This window comes from Vigna unguiculata, chromosome 10 (assembly GCF_004118075.2).
Source record: "Vigna unguiculata cultivar IT97K-499-35 chromosome 10, ASM411807v1, whole genome shotgun sequence".
In the NCBI taxonomy this organism is placed as follows: domain Eukaryota; kingdom Viridiplantae; phylum Streptophyta; class Magnoliopsida; order Fabales; family Fabaceae; genus Vigna; species Vigna unguiculata.
Window position 1 is genome coordinate 7,968,409 of NC_040288.1, and position 26,172 is coordinate 7,994,580.

A 26,172-nucleotide genomic window follows, 5' to 3' on the forward strand; every position below is an offset into this window, starting at 1 on the left:
AAGAGAAATTTCTAGTGGAAGTGATCGGGACTTATCGTCTAATCCTCGACACTGGACATGTCTACCTAATGCATGACATTCACTGATTGAGATTTCTCATGTAGTAGGTAGACATGTTCATAACGCAAAAAATCATCAATAAAGGTGATGAAATACTTCTCTTTATTGAAAGAATTTACATCAAACAGACCACATATATCAGTGTGTATGATTTCAAGAAGCTGAGTGCTTCTCGTGGCTTTTTTCTTTGTGTGTTTTGTTTGTTTGCCTTTAATACAATTCACACATACATTCAGATCTGTAAAATCTAAATCTGGAAGGATTTCATTCTTTACTAATCTTTGCATTCTTTCTTTGAAAATATGTCCCAAACGCTTATACCACAAGTAAGCAGATCATTCATCCACTAAACTACATTTAGTGCCAACATTATGATGCAAAGTCATAAGAGTTTCAACATATAAATTATCCAAATTCAATTTACATAAACCATCATAAAGTGTACCAGATCCAATCATAAAAGTACGCTTAAACAAACTGAAACAAGCATTCCAAAACTTAAAAGAGTATCCAGCAACATCAAACTTAGACAAAGAAATTAAATTCCTAGTGATACTAGGTACATAAAAAGTATCCATAAGGTCTAAGAGATATCCAGTGTCGAGGATTAGACGATAAGTTCCGATCACTTCCATTGGAACTTTCTCTTTATATCCCATGAAGACAAACTTCTCATTTGGGATTATGGTTCAGGTTGTAAGAAATCCTTGCATCACATTAGAAACATGAGTCGTACATCTAGAATCAATCCACCATTAATTATGGGAAACTTCAGTTAAGTTTGATTCAAAATATACGTAAGCATTATGCTCACCTTTCTTTTTAAACCAAGCTCTACGCTTTATGCAGTCCTTCTAGAAATGTCTAGACTTCCCGCAAAAATGACATTTGTCATTTTTCTTCTAGATTTTGGTTGAGGACTCGTCAATCTTCAGTGGTCCTTTACCCTTTCCATGTTTCTTAACAACTTTCTTTCCAACTTCTTGATTCTTCATATACTGAATTGAGTGGCTTCCTAAGTTCTTTAGTCAGGTCTCCTCCTTAACTAGCATACTGTGCAATTCATGCACATTCCACTTGTCTTTCACCGTGTTTTAGTTCATTTGAAACGGACCATACTCAGACGATAATGAGTTTAGAATGAACTGCACAAGAAAACCTTCATCCACTGCCATTCCTAAAGACTTAAGTCTTGTTGTGATATTTGTCATCTCGATCACATGCTCATGCATAGTACGCGAACTATCAAACTTCATGGTGGTCAATGTACTCATCAATGTCCCAGCGAGAAATTTATCAATAGTTTGGGAGCGCTCTTCCACAAATTTCATAAATTCTTTTGCGTTATTGATTTTGGGGAGATTTGACTTAATATTGCCTACTATGGTCATTGTCATAAACATTAAGCTAAGTTTGTTTGACCTTTCCCAAGATTTGTAATGGGCTTTCTCTTCATTGCTACTGACATCCGTGATAGTAGTCGACTTTTCAACTTCAAAAACCAAATCAAGATCTAACACACCTAAGTGAAATTGGACTTGTTCACTCTAGTCAGGGAAATTCAACCCATTAAACACTGAGACAGACGTAGTGTGCGAGTGTAAAGATACTAGAATAAAGACTACAATTAACACATGCCTAACATTAATGCTTTGAGTCATAAAACTAAACGTAAATACAAATTTAGACATAAACAATCATTCTATGCATACTAATGTTCTTCTTTGAGAGATCCACTAATACACAAACATAAACATAATGATGCTAATCATAATATAACATTATTGATAATTAAAATATTCATCAACTAAAATCACCTACTACCTTTGGGTATATAAATAAAACTAGTGACGCATACAAAATTATCTACAATCATGGTCATTAATTATAAGAACAACTAATCAACCTTTAGGTGATTCTGAAATGCCTTATAATAATGAACTTCAATTAACTCATAAATCAATTATTCATAAATTAACATTCATACAATGGTAATCGAAATAAAAACATTAATAATTTGAAATCATAAAAACTTTAAAATTTTGGTCATTTTGGTGACTAACAAAATTTATCATAATTGACTTCAAATAGCATTTTCATAATTTTAATTCAAATAAATGGATACCTTAAAACGTAATTTAATAAAACCCATTAATTGATTTGGTCAATTAAATTAAATTAACAAACTGTATCAATTTAATTAAATACAAACTCATTGATGCATCAGATTATAAACATACATGAGTACTTTTGTTTATTTGAAACCTTACATGTTGATTTAATAATTTTTACAATTTTTTTTTTCAGATAACTTACATTGGTTTGGACAAACATTATAGAAACTTGTTATAAGAGAAAAATAGAAAGAAAAATGAAACTAATTTTTACAAGTTAAAATTAACTATACAAAAATAAAAATAAAAAGTTGGAAAATTAATAAGAAATTGTTTACAAACCAATTTATATACACAAAAATTAGTTTTCTTCATTCTTTTATTTTTTATTGATCTCGAAGTTGTTTTGGAGAATCTGATTACAAACAATTATTCCAAGACAGAATGGTTCCTTCGTCATATTGATATTGATTATTGTTGCCTAAAGATTTGAAAAGTAAATTCTTGTCAACTTGTAGAGATAGGTCGCACTACTTAGTCTTTGTTTGTTCTTGAATTCGAAATATTAGCAGAAGCACGACAAAAAAGAAACTTATCCAAACGGGTCAAAGTAGCATCACTCAAACTCATTTTGTTTATCTATACGCTCACGTTTGCGATTTGCTTATGACCAACACTCATCTTAATCCTTTCAGTTTCTGTCATCAATTAATTAATACCCACAAATTTTAATTCAATTCGTTAAATCGCACGTGTGAGCTGTTGTAAATTTTTTGGTATATGCATTCAGTTCTTAAGAATAAAAAATTCTTTAGTTTTTTTTTTTTTAATGTCACTTGCATGTAAAATTAGGGATTACAAATGAGACATATCGAATAATGTTTATATACTATATAATGATAATTTTAATGATAAAAAATAATTAATTATTATAATAATAAATTTAGATACTAAATTATAAATTAAAAGTTATTAATAACTAAAATAACTTACATATTATAAATAAAAAATTAAAATAATAAATTTTTAAATTTAACTACTAAATAATATCAATTAGTCATTTTCTCAGCAATGTTGGTCGGGATTATTTCTTGATTAATGTTTTAGGATTTTTCTAACTAACGTTAAATTAGGATTTGCTTACCCACACCGGAAGAAATATTTTTTAGTTGATATCGACTAAGTTTTTCTTTATTGATATTAATAAGAGTTAATTAGGATTACATTTTTTTTTGTTATTTTTGGTAGATCGTTGCCATTTCTCACCCAACATTATTCAATTTTTCATCGGTCAATATTAGGAAGACTAGTTTTATGATAGTATGAACTAGATTTCTTCTTTTTGACGTCTATCATACTTTTCTTTTTCCAATGTCTATAATGATTGTTTTATTATGAATGATACTGATGTTATTATCTATTAATAATTTGTTAGAATCTTTTAACGTTGATTGGAACCATTTTCCGCCAATATTGACTTAGATTTTTCTCGTCAATACTTGGGAGAATTTTCTAGTTTACATTTCCTTGAGAAAACCCCAACTAACGATATTATTGTAAAATTAACTTTTATCAATGTCATTTTCTATTACCAACTTTCATAAAGAAAAAATATGAACCAAAATTGATTAAAAATATTATTAATATTGATGTTTTTTAACTACTACCTATTTTTAATATTTAAATCTTTTTTATATCTGATAGTAATTAAAATACTTGGTTATATAAAAGATGAAAATTGAATAAATTACAATTGTCTTATATGAACACAAATATTTAAAAAATAAAAAAAAATTAAAGATTTGATTTCAATGTTTTCAAATATTTTTAAAATAGAGAAATTTCTTATCAAATACAAGATTAACCGATTTAAATTCAATTTAGATTTTCAGAAAAAGGTATATATTGTGATCACTATTACAACATGTATTTTTATTCTTTTCTCACATGCTAAGTAGGCCGAACCATGTTTTAGTGTCAGAAAAAAAAATGTTTGTTTATTTACGTTTTTTTGGTAGCAGCATTTATCATAAAAGATATGGTTCAATTTTTTCGGTAGAGATTAAAAAAACAATTTTTTTGTTAAAAAAGTAAAGATTAAAAGTATAAAAATTTGAGAAGAATTTGTAAAAACCTTTTAAAACTTGAAAATGTACAAACTTTTTTTAAGAACAAAAACAGGAAAAATGAATAAAGAGATGTTCATCCCTCAACCAATATGTTTTTCTTCCCCAAGTCAAAACTAAGACACTCACATTCTCTTTGATTAGAGGCTACATTTGGATTCACTACAAAAGACTACATGAAATCCACCAATCGAAACCTTGAATAGAGTAAGTTCCATTCTATCTTTGTAGCAGCATAGTGCAATCATTGCATAACAACACCATGCTGCTTTGTTGCAAATGGAGACTGCGAGGCTAACAGTTGAAGACTCTCGATAAAACCATATTGTTGCTTTGCAACAGTTGGAGGTAACATGGCCATAACTGAGGCTTCTTAACCTCGAAGCTCACAACTTCTTGAGTGGAGTTTAGAGGACTTTCTGCGACATAGTCCTAAGCAATTTGATGGGAAGGCTACCCTAGAGGAGGCAAATCAGGGGATGAAGAATTTGGAGAGGGTGTTCGATGTTAAGAGATGCCTCGAGAATAATAGACTTGATTATACCATGTATATGCTATCAGGTAAAGCTGAACATTCGTGGGCAAACATGAAGTTGATTATTAGAGAAATGGAGAGGCTATCTCTTAGAAGGTTTCAAAAAGAAGTTTCTGGAGGAGTACTTCCCAAAAAGTGTTAGATACTTTAAGGAGGTGAATTTCTTACAACTGACACAAGGATATATGACCGTGGCAAAATATGTGAAGAGGTTTAAACACCTGGTTCGTTTCTACACTTACCCCTAAATGAAGAATTAAGGTGCATGAAATTTGAGAATGGGCTTAAGTCAGCAATCAAGAAGCTGGTGGTACCCCTCTTTGTTAAACAATTCCCAGCTTTAATAGAGAAGGCACCAATTTTTTAGAGGTTAGAGGCATAAGATATGGTGTAGAAGACTCTAATAGTAGGACCCTTTAGGAGTAAGCCCAAGAAGGAAGAGAAGGATAACCCTTAATTGGGACCACAACCTCACATGTTTGCAAATCCTTCTCATCAACAACAACAAAGGAGTCTGTGATTCTACATGTGTGGAGGACCACATGCCATGCGTGAGTGCCCTTAGACGATGTATTATAAAAGTTGAAAATGTTTGGGCTAGATGGGGCATCATGGTAAGGATAGTCCAAACACAAGGAGATTGTGAGCACTTGCAAGGGCAGTTCAACATCAACAAAGAAGTAGGGGAAGTGCTAGATCCCAAGTTACGAATAGAGTTTATGCAGTATCTGGTGCAAAATCTTCAAGGGAAGGTAACTTGGTTTTTGGTATGTGTTTGGTTGGTGGTAGGAATATGCGTGTGTTGTTTGATTATGGGGCAACACATTCTTTTGTGTCAAAGGTTTGTGTGATGGAGTTGGGTTTGCCAGTCGAAGAGTTGTAGTATGACCTCAGTGTATCGAATCCAACCTCTGATGTTGTGTTTGTGTCCTTAGTGTGTGTTGTGTGCCCTATAATTGTAGAGGGATGCATGTTTAAGATTAGTTTGACTAGTTTACCTCTACAAGATATGGATATCATATTAGGAATGGATTGGTTATCTTTGAATCATGTTCTTATAGACTGTGAGAAAAGAATAGTGTTATTTACAGACTCGGGAGAGTTGAAGGTGTTGTTTGCACAACAAGTTTTGAGGGAGTTGAAGGAAGGTTCTTCTTGTTTTTGTGATATTGACAAAGATATAATGCATTTGAGATATAAAGTTTTGTAGTTTTAATTGGTTACTATAGGAGATTCATTGAAGGATAGTCCAAGATAGTAGCACCCTTGACATAGTTAACTCGTAAAGACTAATTGTTTGCTTGGACAAATGTGAAAAGAGTTTTCAAGAACTCAAGAGGAGGTTGTCAAGTGCACCAGTTTTGGTAATTCTTGAAACAAGTAAGTCTTTTATTGTTTATTGTGATGCCTCATATCAGGGATTGGGATGAACTCATGCAAGAAAGGAGAGTGGTAGCCTATGCTTCAAGGAAGTTGAAGACTCATGGGAGAAATTACCCTACTCATGACGTGGAGTTAGCTGTAGTGGTTTTTGCCTTAAAGACTTGGATGCATTATCTGTATGGAGCCTAGTTCCAAGTGTTCAATGATCATAAAAATTTGAACTATTTGTTTAATTAGAAGGATTTAAATATGAGGCAACGGAGATGGATGAAGTTCTTGAAGTACTATGACTTTGAATTGTTATATTATTCGGGGAAAGCCAATGTGGTGGTAGACGCCTTAAGCAGGAAAATTGTGCAAATGTCTTCTTTGATGATGAAAGAGATGAAGTTAGTGGAAAAGTTGAAAGATTTGAGTTTGTATGTGGAGTTTGGGGTGGATAACATTAGATGTGGTCATTTGACTATATCAAGTGTTTTCCTAGAGCAAGTCAAAGAAAAGTAGTTGTTGGATCCCAGATTGAAGAAAAAAACAAGTCTGTTGGGAATAGAGCAAGCTGAGTTCATGTTGGAGGCACCAAAAGGGTTCTGAGATTTAAAATTTGAGTGTGTATGCCTAATTATGTGGAGTTGAAGAGATTGGTGTTGGATGAAGGGCACAAGAGTCCACTTAACATGCACCTTGGCATGGCTAAGATGTATCATGATCTTAAGGAAGTTTTCTAGTGGCTGAGGATGAAGAGGGATATGACAGAGTAAGTTACAACTTGTTTAATCTGCCAAAAAGCTAAAGTGAAGCATCAAAGGCCAGGTGGTATGTTGCAGTAGTTGGAGGTGCCTAAGTGAAAATGAAATAGTATTATTATGAACTTTGTTACCCATTTGCCACAAACTATGAGAAGTAATGATGTAATCTGGGTGGTAATGGATATGTTAACGAAGAGTGCTCATTTTTTGCTAGTGAACCTTAGGATGCCTATGTATAAGCTAGCTATACTATACATCAATGAGGTAATGAAGTTTCACGAGGTGCCATAAAGTTCTGTTTCAGACAGGGATCCTAGATTCACTTCTTAGTTTTGGAAGACGTTACAAGATGTTTTAGGGAGTCAATTAAGGATGAGTTCTGACTATCATTCTCAAATAGATGGGAAATCTGATAGAACTATCTAGTGTCTTGAAGATAAGTTGAAGTCGTGAATGTTAGACCATCTTGGAAGCTGGAATGAAATGTTACCAATTGTAGAGATTACTTATAGCAACATTCATCATGCTAGTATTAGAATGACGTCGTATGAGGAATTATATGGAAGGAGATGTAGAACACCACTTTGTTGGTACCAAGACGGGGAAGCCTTGTTGGTTGGGCCATATTTGCGTAGGAAAGCAATAGAGAAAGTATAGCAAATACAAGACAAGAAGGGAGCCTCACAAAGCAAAAAAAGTGTATGCAGATCAAAGATGTTGGAGATCATATTTTTCTAAGGGTGACCCCAAACACTAGTGTGGGAAGGGCTATCAGATCTCAAAATCTCTCTAAGTTTATTAGACCCTATCAGATCTTGCGGAAGATAGGTCCAATAACTTATGAGATTACTTTTCATCCCCAGCTATCAAAGCTACACAATGTGTTTCATGTATCCCAACTGAGGAGGTATGTGCCTAATCTCACTCATGTGTTAGAGGTGGATGAGGTTCAAGTGAAGGAAACTTTATTTGTAGAGGCATAACCAATAAGAATAATCGAGCATTATACTAAGCAACTTAAAGGGAAGTCTATTAGTCTAGCCAAAGTGTTACGGGATTCTAAAACCAGAGATACCACATTGGAGTTAGAAGAGAATATGGCAAATTCTTACCCTCATCTTTCTCCTGGTAAGTGAGTTTTCGAGGTCGAAAATTTTGTTGTTACGGAGATTGTAAAAACATTTTTAAAACCTAAAAAATGTATAAACCTTTTTTTAAGAACAAACACATTTCTTTGGGAAAGCTGAAAGGTGATATGTGTAAGACCCGGGAAAAAAATTAAATAATTAATTAAGTAATTAAGTGGATAAATGTGGGTAAGGGGAACCTTTAAAGTAATAAATGCGGAGTGTATGACATGGAAAAGTACTAGCTCATGTGGTTGAGAGTACTTCGATTGTGTGAAAGGACTTGAGTTCGAGTCCTATGTATGTTAATTTTTTGTGTGTTATTAAATTTGTATTATTTTTGTGTATATTAAAACGTGTTGTGGGTTTTATGATTATTGAATTGTATTGGTTAGTATGAAATATGAATTGGTTGCATTGGTTAGGCATTGAGTTGGCTTATGCATGGATGTGGGTTCAAACCTTGAAAGACCCAAAGGAAACTTCATTTTTGCCATTTTAGGTTTTGATTTGAAGTTGAAGGGTTAAGGAAAAGCCTAGCAGGAGTATCAGTTAGGGGAAGCTGGAAAGCAAGCCAATTAGTGAGTTTGAAAGGTCATTTTCCCCTCTTAATGCAGTTTTTCGTTTAAGGTTTTAACTCACCATTAAAACACCACTAAAGAGCCTAATTGTGAGGGAAAAGAAAGCCAATTAGTGAGTTTGAATGGTCATTTTCCCCTCTTAATGCAATTTTTCGTTTAAGGTTTTAACTCACCATTAAAACACCACTAAAGAGCCTAATTGTGAGGGAAAAGAAAGTTTTCTGCAGAGGGTATTGTGAGGTAGACAGAGAGTGCGAAATTCAGTGAGGAACTAAGAGTGTGGGTGGATCAGTGGGGGCTGAATTGAGAGAAGGCTAGGGAGATCAATTGGAGTTCAAGGAAAGAAGTAGAAGAATATCGGGGAAAGCTTTAATCCAGGTTAGGGGAGTTGTTTTGCTTGTATATATATATGTATATGTCGTTCGTGTTTTTTTTCTGGACTAAATGGAATGTGTAAATTGATGATTCACTTTTCTTTTCTGTGTTTCTGGAAAAATTCCAGAAACCGCCTGGCGGAGTTGAAGGACCGCCAGGCTGCTCATGCCACCAGCGCTTATTTTCTGGGTTTTGATATGCACCGCCTGGCGGCTAAGGGTAGCCCGCTAGGCGACACGAACTGGGTTACCCAGTTTCTTATGATTCTTGGTATTTTTGTGGTGTGCGAGGTTCGGGGAGAATCTGGAGATTTGAATATAACTGATTTGATGGATTGTTGATTGTAAAATTTATAATTGGTGGATTAATACATGAATTATAATGGAATTGGGAATTTAGGGTTCATGACGAATTAGAATTGGAAAACATGGTTGATCGCGATGGTGAGTTTTGTTGATTGAAAATAGACATTAATGTGATTAGGATATGAATGTTGGTTGTTGTGTGGAGGTGGAAATATGTTAGAATTAATGCAAAAGGAATTTGGGTTAGTGGTGAACACTGTGAATGCTGGAAAATGTGGCAGTGTACGAAACTGGTATGAACCGCCTGGCGGCACTTGGGTGACCGCCAGGCGACGCATCAAAGGGGAGAACGTCTTGGTGATGTTGCTGAAAAATGTGTTATGGAGAGTCACAGGGGGGGAATTTCTGGAAGATTTGGGTTAAAAGTCAGTAAATCTCTTTTCATGAATTAAGTGAACATACTAACATAGGAGGACTAAGGATTTATTTGTGGTATGACTTAGGTGCAAGTGCAATTAGAGAAGAGTACTTCAAACTGTACTTTGTATTGTGGTGAGTGATGAGCTTACTAGTTACACCATAGGGCATGCTCTTGTACTGTATTATGCGAGGCATATCGAGATGAGAGGATTGAGATTCGGGTTTAGCTAATTGTACATATTACATTCTAGTTTGATTTTACGTCTTGTAAAGTTATGAATGAATGAGTGATGGAAATATTATGTAAATGTGGGTCTACTAAGACCTGTAAAAAGTGCTAAAAACCAGTAGCATTGCGCTACTGGTATAGCGCCTGGCGGCGCGAGGTGAACCGCCTGGCGGTAGAGTGAAAGACAAGTGGCAGTGGCCACTGTTAGCGCTAGGCGCCTAGCGGCAGGGTGGTGTCCGCCAGGTGGTGACGGAGAATTTCGGGTCCAATCTGAGCCGCAGCGCCTGGCGGTGGGAGTGTGACCGCCGGGCAGTTTTCTGCCAGTATCCGCCTAGCGGTGTCTAAGCGGTACCAGGCGGTTTGTGTGGCTGTACAATTATCTTCTTTTGCTTGATTAGTGAACTCGAGGGACTAAGTTCATTTCTTTTATGCTTGGGTTGATGGACTAAGTCCAATAGAGGTCTGGGACGTGCTTGAGTGGTGGAACGCATGATGGGCATGGAACTAGATGAGTTCCCGTCGGCTACTATTGGGCGAGGAGTCCTTAGTATGGTGATTGCATGCGTTGTGCGCACGATGGGCAAGGAACTGTGATGTTCCCGTCGGTTACTATCGGGCGAGGAGTCCATAGTATGGTGATTGCGTGCGTGCTAGGGTCCAAGTTGTGTAAGCTTGGATGTGTTACTACAGGCGAGGAGTCTGTAGGGTTGGACTATGAGCAGGATTGGCTCGTAGGGTTGGACCACGAAAGGGATAGTTTCGTGGAAGCACAGTGAAAGTCCCAGGACCTAGTTTCATGCATGGGACTCAGGAAGGAATCTGAGATCGTGGTGAATAACTTGTACTTAACATGTATCTGTAAATTTTTATTGGGATGGGTATCATATTTAATTTGTTTAATATGCATAACTCACCCTATCTGTGTGTGCATGGCGATGATCGAATGATTCGTTATCCGGGAGCAGATGACTTGACAGGTGAGCCGGGAGACGCTTGAGACCAAAGAGAGGGATGATTTGGGCTTTTTGAAGATTTAAACTTTCTGATGTATTTATGTTTTGGACATTAGCCGTTTTGGCTTTTACGAGTTCTAATGTTTTTGAATAGTGAACGGTTACAATGTTTTGATAGTACGACTTTAATTTCCCGCGTTTTGGGAATCTGCGTATATAAATGAGGAAAATTTTTATATTGTCGTATTTAGTCTCATTTATTTAATTGTTTGTGATATTTTTTAAAGTAATATTCCTTAGGGATGTTACAATATGTTCATCCATCAACCAGTTTCTTTATACAACCTTGCTTCTCTTCCCCAAGTCAGCACTAAAACACTCACCTTCTCTTTGATAAAAGGCTACATTTGGATTCATCGATTGAAACATTAAATATAGTAAGTTTCGTTCTAACCCCCCCCCCTTTTCTAGAGTCATCTTTTTATTATTCTCTAGGATTTGGCTTTAAGAAGTTTCATGTAGTCTTACTCCCTTTAAAATTTAGTTACTGCATGTCAATGTTCAAGTGCAATCCTCATATCATCGTTTCGATCTTCGTGTAGGTTTATTTAATTTCTAGAAATAGAAGTAGTGAAAAGGAGTTGAAGAACCTAGGGTTTCTTTTGATTAAGGTAAGAGAAGCTAGTTTATTTAATATGATTGTTTGAATTTATTGTTTTAAATGGTTTGGCTGAGACTGTATATGGGGTTTGGGACTTGATTTGGTAATTTGATGTAGTGCTAGAACATCATCATTGAGTTGCAAGCCCGCACCGCTGAGCTCGAGTTGCATAGAGTCTCAAATAAAGGTTAAATTGGTTTAACCTCTTATTTTTAGTTTTCATTTTCCCTCTAATTTTTTTCCTTCCTAAAAGCTTCACACCATGTAAAACTTTCCCCCTTCGAAAAACCTAAGGACCGTGTGGAAGAAGACAATGATGTTGGAGGAAGAACTGGTGCCCAAAACAGAATGACCAAGTGAGTCGAAGCAATTTTGAGGGAAACCAACTTCTCAAATCTGTCTTTTTTTGGTCAATTATATGCAATTCACCCTCATGTAGAATCTCGTGTTGTGTAACAACACCATCGAGCACTTGCAACTTTAAATAAAGTAACTCTCCCTTAATCCTATCAGACAACCATCATCTAGCATTGTTTTTGTTGTTTCTTGCTTCCAAAACCCTCTTGATTCTGAACCTTCCAATAGGTTTTCATTTTGTGACGCTTACTAATGACGTTGTCATCGAGACTCAAGAGATTGTATTCTTAGCAAAGACTTCTTCTGGTACTATTCTTATTATCCTTATATACTCATTGTGTTATCCCTATCTACTTTTGCGATGCCATTTTTTCTTTTGCTCACGTTATTCCTTTTTGTTCTTGATAACACTTCAGTTTACATTATTCCAAATAATGGGCATATTTTGAATGACTTTGTGTTCAATGTGGTAATGCATTTTAAATGGATAATTTTTGTGATTTTTGCCATTGCGTTGAAAAGAAATTATAGCTTTTTAGGGTTTTGTTTCGTAGGATAATACTCCTTGAACCAAATGGCCTGAGAAGTTTAACACCATCGACTAGGTAATATTAGTCGCACCTTATTCTGCTTTGTGAAAAATTGTTATCGAGTTTAGTGTTTTCGACATTTTGTTACAGACTTACTTTGTGAAGTAGAGATAGAGTGCCAAGGAGAATGAGAGTGATGTTTCATGATTTATTGGTGCAGCCTAAGCGTGTTTAAACAATTAGAATTATTTTTATTTCAAGAGCTTTGAATAATTAGTGATAGTTTCTAGATATTCTTCTATGACACCAAGTACATTCATAGGAAATGTTTATATTGACTATCGACTATTATTACTGAAATGTATTATTAAATTAAAAAAAAGTGGTTACCATAGTTCCATTATATGTTATGATATAATAATGGAGTTGAATCAGATTGTTAGAATTTTAGAATAGAAACTTGAGTGAAGCTTCATAACCAACTACATTGAGGATTTTGCTTTTCTCTTTGGTACTTGGCAAAGTAAATCCAACTTAGGATTTAGGCGTGAGGAAATTGTCAGTAATAAGTTTTAAAATTTTTTGAAGTGTCTTAATTAAAGGCCAATGAGTTATATTACTACATCATGGTTTGAAATGGGCATAAAAAAATGAATGGAGTTAGAGGGAGAATCTGAAGTGTTTGGTTGTCACCCTTTGAGAAATCATTCTTTTGGGTATGAAAACGTGAAATTAGAAGCTATATGCAACTGTATATCATTAAAGAAGTGATTTTCATTGTACTATAGAAGAGATTATCATTTTGTCCTCAATTAAGAGCACATAGATTGGAGGAAGTGATGTTGATATTGAATTGTGATATGAGAAATTATAATTGAACTAAAGCAACCAAACTTTTTAAAGTGTATCACCCTTGAATGTTTTCTTTTTAGTATATTTATATTCCAACTTAAGCCTGCAATATTTATATACTTCTTTTGTTTTAGAGTGATAGCTCGTGATGTATTTTCTTGCAGTTGGTAACTTAAGACATTTGATTGTGGAGGCTTGTGAAGGCTTGTATAGCTAGGAAAAATACCTCAACTTGTTTTTGCTTGGTTATGTTAGTGTATATACTTTATATCTGCTCTATTATCAACAAAACATGTAAGTTCCTACATTTTGATGTTGATTATTGATTCCCACCATATTTTTTCTTGCAAAAAGGGAAATAAATCAATTTTGCCACAATAACAGTTCAATATTTTCTTCTAATTTGGCATCACATGAACACAAAGTTACCTCTCTCAAAACCTATATTTTATTTGGCCTATAATCAACATTTCAGTTTTTAACAAACCCATTTATAAAATGCATGCAGAAGTGGATTTAACCAAATCAAACCCTTTGTACCAATGGTTTTCTTGTAGGATCAATTTATTTTGTCAATGGTTTCAAGTTTCATATAAAAGAATGAAGCATTGGAAAGAAAATGGTTAATTGTGGGGTTTGTGTTAAAGGTGATGATAATGGAGAGGAAGAAAATTATTATTATGGTATCATCATTAAAATTATGCAACTTGAATATATAGGAGAACCAACTAAAAACTTAGTTCTCTTCAATTGTCAATGGTTTGATTTTGAAAGGAATCGTGGTGTAAAATTTCACAAGGACTATGGCATTATGGAGGTTCATCATTGTAAAAGGTATTTGAATTATGATCCTTTCATACTTGCAGCAAATGCAATTCAAGTTTATTATATGCCTTACCCTAAAAATATAAAAGAAAAGGTAGATTGGTGGGTTGTTATTAAAACCAAAGCAAGAAGTAGGGTTGATGATCAATATACACTAGAGGTTCCATATCAAGATGTATTTTCTAATAGTCGTGTCAAACGATGAACCACTTGGTCAACTGAGAGATGATGAAGGTGGTGGATATGAAGAAGTATTATACAATGAATTACTTGATTAAAATCAACATATTGTTGAAGAAGAGGCACAATTTGGAGAAGAAGACTTCAAAGAGGAAAATGATTTTGAAGATGAATACATATCTGATAAAGATGAAAATAATGACGAGAATGATGGTGAAGGTCATGAGTTTGATGATGAAGAAGACGAGAATGATGGTGAAGGTCATGAATTTGGTGATGATGATGACAACAATGATGATGAATGATGTTTGTCTTTTCTTTTCATACTTAACCTAAGCTAAACTAATTTTATTTTGTATTTAACATCACCTTGTGGTTTTATGTGTTTGAAAACATATATTTTGTTTTATTGTATATATTATTATTATTATTTTCATGATCTTTTGTTATGAAATCATGCAATTTCTAACACTTTTTTGCTTTATTTGTAGATGTCAGATAAAAAAAGAAACAAACTTCTTTCAAAAAGTTGTTTAGTAAAGCAACAACTAAATCAGATGCCAAGTACAACTATTGGAATGTAATCTAGGCATGCACTACCTGACAAAATTGGAGAACACGGTTCTACTCCTTCACCGAGAGCACATGTTCATCATACTCCTTCTGTTCAAGCAAGTTTTGGTTCTAATCCTATATATCTACACATGTTGGTTCTACTCCATCACTAGGAGCATTAAAGCTAACAACTAACTCTAGACATGAAGAACAATCATTACATGGAACAACTAATTTATCTCCACGTAGTCTCCAAACATCTAACCTTGCCACTCATGACACACCTTCTTGTGATCATGATCACCATAAATTAGATGTCCAAAGCACTAATGATAAACCAATTTTATATCTTGGTGGATCTTGGTAAATAAATTCAATTTTACCATGTTAAGTTTTGTTCAAATTTTATATATAATATTATATATAACTTGAATTGTTAATTGTATGTTTGTTTGTTGTAGATTCTTTCCTTCGTACTTTGTAGCTATAACCATTGTTGATATATTCAAAAGCCATTATACTGAAGCATGACCATCATGGAAGAAGGTATTTGAAATCAATAGGGACATGTGGTTCAATTTCTTTATGGTATGTATTTTTATTAGTTATGAATTTTTTACACTAACTTGTTAATATGTATCTTTTTAGAACTTCATATTCCTTTGATTTTCTAATATGTAACTTTTACATAGAAAGTATAATATTTGCCCACCTAATCATAGGTGGCCAAGTAGGAACTTTGAAATTCGAGGTGCACACATATTGAAAAGTAGTCTAAATAAGGCTTGAATTGCAAAGAAGAAGCCAAATTGGCTTGTTGATGATGTATGGGAAACATTGTGCCAACATTGGGGATCAACAAAATTCAAAGTAAAAAAGTTTAATTACAAAAGCAAATCGAGCAACTGAATATGGAAGGTTTGGAGTTTCACTTCATACAACATGCTTTATTAGTACTTCTCAACATAGAGAAAATTTGGTAAAATTTATTTATAGACAAAACGAATTAATCTAAAATTGAATGAGTTTGAAAGTTTAAATTTTGTCTTTAATTGGTATGTATTAACCAAAATGTATTCCCTTATTTATTATGTTATTCAAATACAATGCATGACTGAAAAGTAAATATAAGTTTTAACTTCTTCACAAACTTGTTTGTATTTGTATTGAATATCATTTCTAAATTTTTTTTTCCTCTAAGATAAAGTTGAATGGAAAACCTCCTACTCCATCAGAGTTGTTTCGTCAAACATATCAAAGGAAGAAGGATAACACCTGGGTGGATCAAAGATCAGCACATGTGGATGTAAGTCACAAATATAATATGTTAAACTATTAAAGTAGTGATTTCTCTTTAATATTTTTTAATATTGTTAACTACCATTATGTTTTAATTTGTATAGGAACAATTTACCCAGGCATTTAATTTGGTGTCAAGTTGCTGGAACAAACAAAGGCAAGGTATATGGACTTGGATTTGAGTCAACGAAGGCCATGAAAAAATACCTGTATCAAGAGTCTTCTTCATCATCGGTCCATGCTATAAGAGGAAATTGAACAACTAAAAAGATAGTTAAAGGTCGTTCAAACTGAGAGATATAATATGAAATAGAGAATGCTAAATAATGACAGAGAAATTCAACAAAACAACAAAATTCCGCAAATGTTGATGCACAAGATGGATGTTCAACCTTCAATATGAAATACAACTCATTTTGTAGCTAACTTTATTAAGTTTTTTTACGAACATAGAATCTTTGTAAAACTTTTTACATTATCTTTGCAAGATGGTTTTAACTTAGACATGAAAAGTATATTCTCTAATGTAATGTTATTTAACTTTACTTTATAAATTTATAAACTATTTCATGTTGCAAAATGTGTTATACAGAATATAATGTTTGAAAATATGTATAAACCCAGGATGTATTTTAATTTTTTGCAAATTCCTTAAACATTAATTTAGAATATGATCCTTAATATTAATGACCGAATTTGTAATTGATATATCGGTCACTAAAATGTTTAAAATCCAGTCACACAATCAGTCACAGTTTCAGTCACCAAATCAGTCACAAAATCAGCCACAAAATCAGCCACCAAATCGGTCACCATATTAGTCACTAAATCAATCACCAAATTAGTCGCCAAATCGATCACCAAATTAGTCACTAAATCAGTCACCAAATCAATTACAAAATCAGTCACAAAATCGACCACAAACATTAGTGACGAAGGTTATAGTGACTGATCTCCGTCGATCACTAAATCGGTCACTAAAGTGATTAGTGACTAATTATTGCCATTTAGTGACTGATATTTCAGTCACTATTCTTTGATTTTCTTGTAGTGAAAAATTGAGTGTTCAATTATAGAAATATAAATTGTAATTTGTTTAGGCTTAAAAATATTAGTTTTATCTTTTCTAGTTTGTGTTAGTGTTTTTTTTTCTTTTGTAATGATCGTTATTTTCTTGTCGTGAGCAGAGGATCAGGTTCAAATAGGGAAAATCAGTAGAGGTAGCAGATTTTCTAGGAATATGGGTTGTGACTTGATATATTTTGGTATGATTGTAGTTAATATAAAATAGTGACATTATAGTCTTATAATATTTTGAAAATCTATTTAAATGCGAAATGTAATTTCCTTTAATACTTGATTATTAAGGACTATAATGTTGTTATTTGATGTTTTTATGTACATTGCATATTTTTCCATTGACCAAAATATTGTGTCCTTTTCAAATTTGTAAATTCTCAAGGGAGTAAACATGCCAAGTTTCTATGGTTGTTACAAAATTTATTGGGAAGATATATTATCAATATGTATCCAATTCATATAAAAAATTAATTTTACTTTCAATCCAAAACCTTAAAGTAATGAGTTTATGGTCACATTGGTACACTCTTGTTTGGATTGGAACATTTTTAATCATGAGTACCTCAATGGTGACCTTCTTATACGATTATATTATCACAAAATGGGACACGCTTGCGTAAAAGTCTTTACTAGTAAAACTTTAATATAGAAGTACTAAAAAAATAATTAAATAACGATCAAAGTTAAAAACAAACATAATTGATTATTCTATTAACTAACGAAAATGATATTTAGATACAAAAAGTGAACTTATTTTTGACACAGGGTCCACGTAGTATTTAATTTTTAATTTAAAGTTTAAAAAACATGGAAAACTGAATCAACACACGTGTGGGTCAAAATTTAAAGAGGGAAAATTGCTCTCCCAAATCCAAAAGCTACAGCCGATTCTTCCATCACCACAACACACTCCTTCTTCGTTTTCTACCCATGGGTTCCTTCCATTGGAGAAAAACGCAAGCTTGATAAAATAACTTCACTGTTCTAGAGAGAGAACGACCACCATCGCCACCAAAACAGTGTTCGTCGAGTGGGTTGCCTTTGCCATGGAGTAGAACGAGAAGATACGAAAAAGCGGAAATTAGTGACTAAGAGAAGGTTTCGTGTTGGTAGCCTTAAATATCATTTTCGATTGCAGTAATAACACCTTCTTTGGACGGTGACCATGAAAAAAAGTCTCCTAAGTTACTTATGATGTTTGTGGGGAGTTGTGATGGTAAAAGTGGGGAGTTATGTTGGTTATTATGGTCATCAATTGCAGTACTTAAAAAAAACAAAAAAATTAAATGTCACCACTAAATGTTCTGTGTGGACAAAATATAAGACAAAACGATTTCCATTGCCATTAAATTCAATAACACCTTCTTTAGATGGTGTCCATGAAAAAAAAAAGTCTCGTAAGTTAATTATGACCTATGTTGGATATTTTGGTCATCAATTGTGGTACTTAAAGAAAAAAAAAATAGAATGTCAACACCAAATGTCATTCTATTTTTTTTTAAGTACCACAATTGATGACCAAAATATCCAACATAGGTCATAATTAACTTACGAGACTTTTTTCATGGACATCATCTAAAGAAGGTGTTATTGAATTTAATGGCAATGAAAATCGTTTTGTCTTATATTTTGTCTACACTGAACATTTAGTGGTGATATTTAATTTTTTTGATTTTTTTAAGTACTGCAATTGATGACCGTAATAACCAACATAACTCCCCACTTTTACCATCACAACTCCCCACATACATCATAAGTAACTTTAGGAGACTTTTTTTCATGGTCACCATCCAAAGAATGTGTTATTACTGCAATCGAAAATGATATTTAAGGCTACCAACACGAAACCTTCTCTTAGTCACTAATTTCCGCTTTTCGTATCTTCTTGTTCTACTCCATGGCAAAGGAAACCCACTTGACGAACACTGTTTTGGTGGCGATGGTGGTCGTTCTCCCTCTGGAACGGTGAAGTTATTTTATCAAGCTTGCATTTTTCTCCAATGGAAGGAACCCATGGGTAGAAAACGAAGAAGGAGTGTGCTGTGGTGATGGAAGAATCGGGTGTAGCTTTTGGATTTGGGAGAGCAATTTTCCCTCTTTAAATTTTCACCCACACGTGCGTTGATTCAGTTTTTCATATTTTTTAAACTTTGAATTAAAAATTAAATATTACGTGGACCCTGTGTCAAAAATGAGTCCACTTTTTGTGTCTAAATATCATTTTCGATTAACTAAATTAAAGACTACTTTACAAATTAAAAATGATTGGTATCTAAAATAATCTTTATTATTAATAAAAAATTATAATTTATCTATAAATTAGAATATAAATTAATTTGTAACATTTGCTACCAAACAAACAGTGAGTAAATAAACCCAACTAGTGCATTTGCAAGATTAGAAAAGAAAAAGTTACACATTCTTACCCAAATTTCTCGAGACCGACATTAATTTCAATTTTTTCAAGAAGTCAAGCTTGTAAGTGGTTTATGCAGTATATAGGATATTTGGATAAATATATATAATATTTGGAGTAAACTCCATTAATATGAAAGATTTATTTTTTTACTTTGAATGAGGATGGATGGAGTATATACTAGTTTTATTAATAATTAATCTTCATTAGTTATCTTTTAAGAGAGTTTTCATCTATATATAAGATTTAAAAGATCCCATTGATATATAAAAGAAAAATAAAAGTTTTTGTTGTTGTCTGAATCATAAAATGGGAGTAACTACAATCACATGGTGAAAATTATGTATTTATGGAAGGTTACAAGTATGATAAAATTTATTATTAGTATTTTATTAAGAAAAAGTACAGATGTAAACCCTATATATTAAATGTTCTGTACAATGAAAAGCAAGTATATTAAAAAAAGACAACACAGTGGTGGATCTCTCTGAGGAGATTGCAGTCAGATTTTTTGAGTTAAGTCAGTACTACAGTGGCCACCCCATCTCATCTCATGTTATGTATAAGACATTGGAGGTCCCACATCGGTAACTTTCAATCTCATGGCTGCTACTACTTTGCTTCTCCTCACAAAGAAAATGCAGAAATAAGGGAACTTGTGAGCCCTATTATTCATTCTGGTGTCTCTTCTTTGACTCCTTTGGAAAACCAACCACAAAACAACACACCAAAAAGGTTAGAGTACCCACCACTTCATCATCTTCCACACAAAAACCTCCTTCAAGCAATCCCTATCTAAGATCCAAACATAGTATACACTCATGTGACTCTCAATTATTCCTTGCTTAAATATGGGATCACCTGCATAACATAACATAACATAACCCTCTTCATCCATATACATATCCACCTCTTTCTCTTCTCCATATTGTTCTTTTCCTAAGGGTTTTTGGTGATATTTTTGTGGTTTGTGTTCCAATGGAACAGGGTCAATGTTGGACTAAGAGAAAGTACTCTTTGAGCTCTACTCTTACTTCACCAACCAACCCTTCCTATGGTGACTCATGGGAAGAACAAGCTTTTGCAGAAGATGCTGCTAATTCTCTTGGTGGCTGTGTGTGGCCTCCAAGATCATACTCTTGTAGCTTCTGCAGAAGAGAGTTTAGGTCAGCACAGGCTCTAGGTGGCCACATGAATGTTCATAGAAGGGATAGAGCAAGGTTAAAGCAACAACCCTCAAGCCCCCACAATGAAATTCTATGTCATGAACTTAAAACTCAGCTCAACAAGCCAGTTCAAAGTCCTTTTTCTTCTTCTCTGGATGATTGCCTATACCCTTCTGTTTGTGGATTGCCTTATAGAAAAGCTAAACCTAATTCTTATCATGATTTTGTTGCTTCACCTTCTTCACCCTCACATTCCAAGCCCTTGTTGGCTCCATCAGTTAATAGTGGTAACCCCAGAGAGGAAACCATGATTCCGTTTTATGATTCCAGTGTTCTCCACAAGATTTCTCCTGTCAGCAACTCTTCCGAATCATGGCCAAGTTTAGCTGAAGATCATAGATTATATTCATGTAAGTTTCATCCTCAAGCTGATTCCAAGAAACCCTCCAAGGGAATAATGGATTCTAGATGTAGGGGTGATGATATTGATGGAGATATGAGCTTGAATTCAGTTGTGTGTAGCACTCACCCATCTTTGCAGTTTGAGAGTACTAAAGAAGCAGATCATATCAGTTGCAAGAAGAGGAAAACAGATGCTTCTTCATCACCATTTTCACCAAAGTCAAGCTCAGTTGACAGACATCATGTGCAGACAAAGATGTTTGAATTTAGCCCTAGCTCAATGGAAGAGCTGGATCTGGAGTTAAGGCTTGGTAACAGGTCCAAGGTATAGCAAGTAGCATAAACAGAAAACACCACCCCACTGTTAATGAATATATAAATTTATTCTCTTTTTATGTTCATCCTAGTTTGTTTTCACTTCTTTCAATACCTCACAATATTAAGGAAGCTTTTCATCATGTTTGATTGGATCTCCTGAGAGAGCCTCTGAATACACATCTGCAATGTGTCAATCAAGATAACAATGCTGCAATTATATTGACAGGCTTGTAATCTTCCCTTTTTTGTAGATAGTGGCCAAACAGTGGATTGTTTTTAATAAATGCAGATTAAATGACTTTGTAATTTTGATGTGGTTCCATCCATTTTCACTATGATCTTCTGAAAGTTTTCATATAAAGACAAACATTTACCTGTCTGCATACTTCTAACACCACAAAACATGTTAATTCTCTAGTTTCACCCAACAAACACAATTCAAATTTTCTTGCATTGGTAATTATTTTTTTCACATTCAAAATTAAATAGGGTTTCACTAACACACATATATATATATATACATATATATTATACACAGTTTCTCCACAGAAGAGTTGTTTGCCAATGAAAAAAACCAATAGAAGCAGGTCCTTAAATAATAATGGAACAAAACCAGTGTTTCTGGTGTAGTTCAGTATTATGCATGTGGACAACTTACTTGAATACATGAATTTCAAATTCCAATATCTCTGATAGGTTTAGGCATGGAATCACTGTTAGAGAGAGAGAGAGAGAATGTACTGTGTGTAAAAACTGTTAAAGTAGTGTAATAGTGAGATTAGGGCATTATTTGTGTGGGGTTTAAGGGGTGAAGAAACTGAAAGTGCATGGAACAATGTGAACCCTTTTTCCCTATTGGTTACCTCACTGACATTCCATGAGACAAAGAAGTAAACAAACCCTTGAAAACACACTGATTGAGCTTTTCACAGCCGCATAAAGTCAGATACATCCCAACATTGATTCCCTTTTCCTTTGTATTATTCTCATCACTTCAGATCTGTTACACACAAATCCATTTGCTTCCCTTCTCTCTCTCACCTTTTTCTATCTACCTTTCTTCTAAATCCCTCCAAAATTTGCCACCTACTCCCCCATAAAATATTACCTATCACAATATGCTTTTGCATTTTAATAATCACAGAGAGAATATTATCTACTCTCACAGACTCACAGGCGCTAACTACGCAAGTTTTTGGTTTCTTCTTCTGTCTATGTGTGAGAATATTTGGTATACACGTACCTATACATTCTAAAACTATAATATTCTTTCCAGATAGAGAGAGATTACAGTATCTTCTAATAATCTAAACTCAAAGAAATTGATGTTATCATACAGAAATTCTTAGTGTATATATTGACCAAAAATGATTCTAAAACTCTAATAAAATGTCTCTCTTTTTTGATACATACGGTAAGAAATTGAAGTGTGGCAAGTATTCTTGAGAGAGTACCAAGAGTGTAAAGTCTCATGAATGGTAGAGAATGAGAAGTTAACTCCAGTTCCCCTATAAACCCTAACCCTAGGTAGTGAAGTTTGTGACATAAATTGGTGCAGGACAGAAGGAGTACATTCTGGGAACTTCTTTATGATATTTACCTTAAATGGCAATCTGATGGAACACCCTTTTGACTTAAAATCAGAATTTTCACCTAGCATGATCATTCAAACGTAGCTTTCACATGAACACAAATACATTAGGCCACACCCAAAATTTAAATTCCCTTGTGAGCTAAAGAATGAAGGTGGATTTAATGATCTGGAAGGAGGGGTTGTGGCTTTTTTCCCATTATTGAATTAAGGGTTTGGTTTTCTTAATTTGCATGTGGTTGGGAAAGAAAATAAAGTATGATATATGAATGAGTAAGGAGGTGATATTTTTGTGTAAGAGGGGGGGTTCTTAAAGGCAGTTGGTGGGTTTTTGTCTTGTTTTGGGGTTGTGAGATGGGTAGGTCTGATATAAACAGAGAGTAATCAGTGAAGTTTTGGGGTGCAGTGGCAGAAGTGCACATGGGAAGAAACTGTCGTTTCTCTATTCACTTCAAGGGTAACATATAGAATAGGACTATAGAGAGTGAGTGAATGAATGAATTACTAGACCAACTTAGTGGCTCAGAATTCATATCAATTTGTTGGATTACCAGTAGATACCATGTTGTGAACATGATCAGTTTCTAGCAATAGTTACCATTCAAAAATGTTCACAACTGTTGTGACCAAAAACAATTATATGCTTATGAGTCTTGCAAAGGAACTTCCACGAATCTAAAAATGCTTTAAATAACAATCGATTTTAGAGACTAAAATTAATATGTCACTATCATATTAATTTATAAATTAAAAATTGATTTTAAAGTAATCACTATTAAATAAAAAATTATAATTATTTTATAGATTATACTCTAAATTAGTCAATAACATTAGTTACCACACTCTAATTAATTACTGACGAATCTAAATACTAATTCTTTTAATAATCAAAACCTATTAATATTAGTGACTAATTTAAAATTTAATTAACAAACTAATTATAATATTTTATTCATAATCGAGATTATTTTAGATATCCAAAAATTTTAGTTTATAAATTAACATATAAATTAGTTATTATAATAACTAATTACTTTTTTATCTAAAACTAGTTATTTTTTAAAAATTGGTTTGTGGTGTCTATCTCCGATCACACCTCTTCATTTACACTCTATATATCTCAGAGTGTAGAATTAATTATTAATCCTTGATTTATTAATAATTTGATAATAGATAATATAATAGCTTTGATAAATAACAATTTAAATATTTTTATTAAAATTAATTTTAAACTTAATTTAATCTTACGAAATTAGTTTGATAAATAACAATTTAAATATTTTTATATTATTTAAAATTAATTTTAAACCTAATTTAATCTTACAAATTAGTTTATAAGATAAAATTTACATCATAGTATTCATAAATTCTTTTTATCTATACTAACTTGATATTTTCATCTTTTAGGTTTCTAATAAAGTATATGAAGAAAACGAATCCAGGAGAAAAGAAATGGGAAATCAGTGTTTATAAGAATTAGAAGTTTATTTTGAGAGAGAAATTCCAGTACATTGGGGGTTGGTATTGTCTAGGATTGTTGTTGTTTATATTTGACAACTAAGGTCTAGTGATTATTTTTGCATGGGGTAAGTTCCTATGATCACGAGCTCTTTTACATTCCATATAAATTACAATATCTGTTCTCTCTCCCTCTTTCTCTTTCATATGTGGCCTATTTATATATACTTTGTATATTGTGAATGTGAGGAATAAGAGTTTTTTTTTTTTTTTTTCTGGATCCCATGAGAAAGTTAATTTTTCTATGTCTGTTGCATAATTATTATGCCTTAATTATATTTTTTTATACAGTAAAAATGTAAGAGAATACTAATTTTGAAGAAATAATTTTATTAATAGTTCCTTATTTGTATTTTTACTGTTTATCATTAATATTATTTTAATATTTATTTAATTTACTATATATGACTCAGGAAGTAATTACAAACTTCGATTTACATTTTATTATTATATGCCCGTGAAGGGTATATACGTGTATCCGTACTTTTCTTTTACTATTTTAATATTAATTATTTAATTTTTATAAAATAATAAAAAATTATGATAAGTAAAATATAATATTATCAAATATTTAATATTAAAAAGAGATATTCTTGTTTATTCAATATTAAAGAGTTCTAAAAAAATTATATTTATATACATTTTAAATTAAAATACAAAATAAAATTTCATGAGAGTTAAAATATTTATTAAATTTGTAAACGTTAATGTTATCTAATTGATAAAATTTAAAATTATTTTAAAAAAATATAAAAGGAAAACTAATATTTACATTAGAAAATTATAAATGTATGTTTACTTCAATTTTTTAAATTATAATGAAATCTTTTTTTTTGTACACTGGTAAAAATTATAATACATCATTTGATCAAAATCACACAAAGAACAAAGATTATACTAATAATAATTTAACATAGATCTGTCATCTTTTGAACTTCAATATGTGTTGGATGATGATAAAAAAAATTCAAGGAAATTACTTTAAATTATTATATTATAGTAAATAAAATTTGTTTAGACAATTATAGTGCTAAAATTAAAAATTTAATAATGACTTAGAAAATAAAAATAATTATATAAAAAATATCAAAACAGTACATGATTAAAATAAACAGCAAATAAAAATATTAAAAAAATATCAAAGGAAAACAATTTGATGGACTGTTGAAAGCACACAAAGGAAAATAAATGTACAGTTAGGAGTATGATACAATGAAAAAGATCATAAAGATCGCAGAAAAGTTTTCAAATATTAACCTTGTTGAATGGTTAAGAAATAATAAAATTGTTTTAGAGAAACAAAAATATTTTCAAATGAAACAAAAATTAATGATAATAGATTAAAGAATATAATTTTTTTATATTACCTAATAAATGAAAGGTTTATGCCATTGAACACTTAACTTGAGAGTGTTAAACATTCTAATTAAAAGAAAATATACAATAAAGAAAAATATTAAAAAAGAGT

General features: G+C 32.6%; 1 protein-coding gene across 1 annotated transcript; it reads left to right on the top strand.

The window, feature by feature from the left end:
- Positions 1-20,306: 20,306 nt before the first annotated feature.
- On the top strand, positions 20,307-21,907 carry LOC114165173 (zinc finger protein 10-like; the record flags this gene model as incomplete). Its single annotated transcript, XM_028049835.1, has 2 exons — positions 20,307-20,444; positions 20,697-21,907. Coding segments are annotated over 2 exons (1,050 nt in total), but the record flags the coding sequence as incomplete, so codon positions are not given.
- Between the last annotated feature and the right edge of the window lie 4,265 nt (positions 21,908-26,172).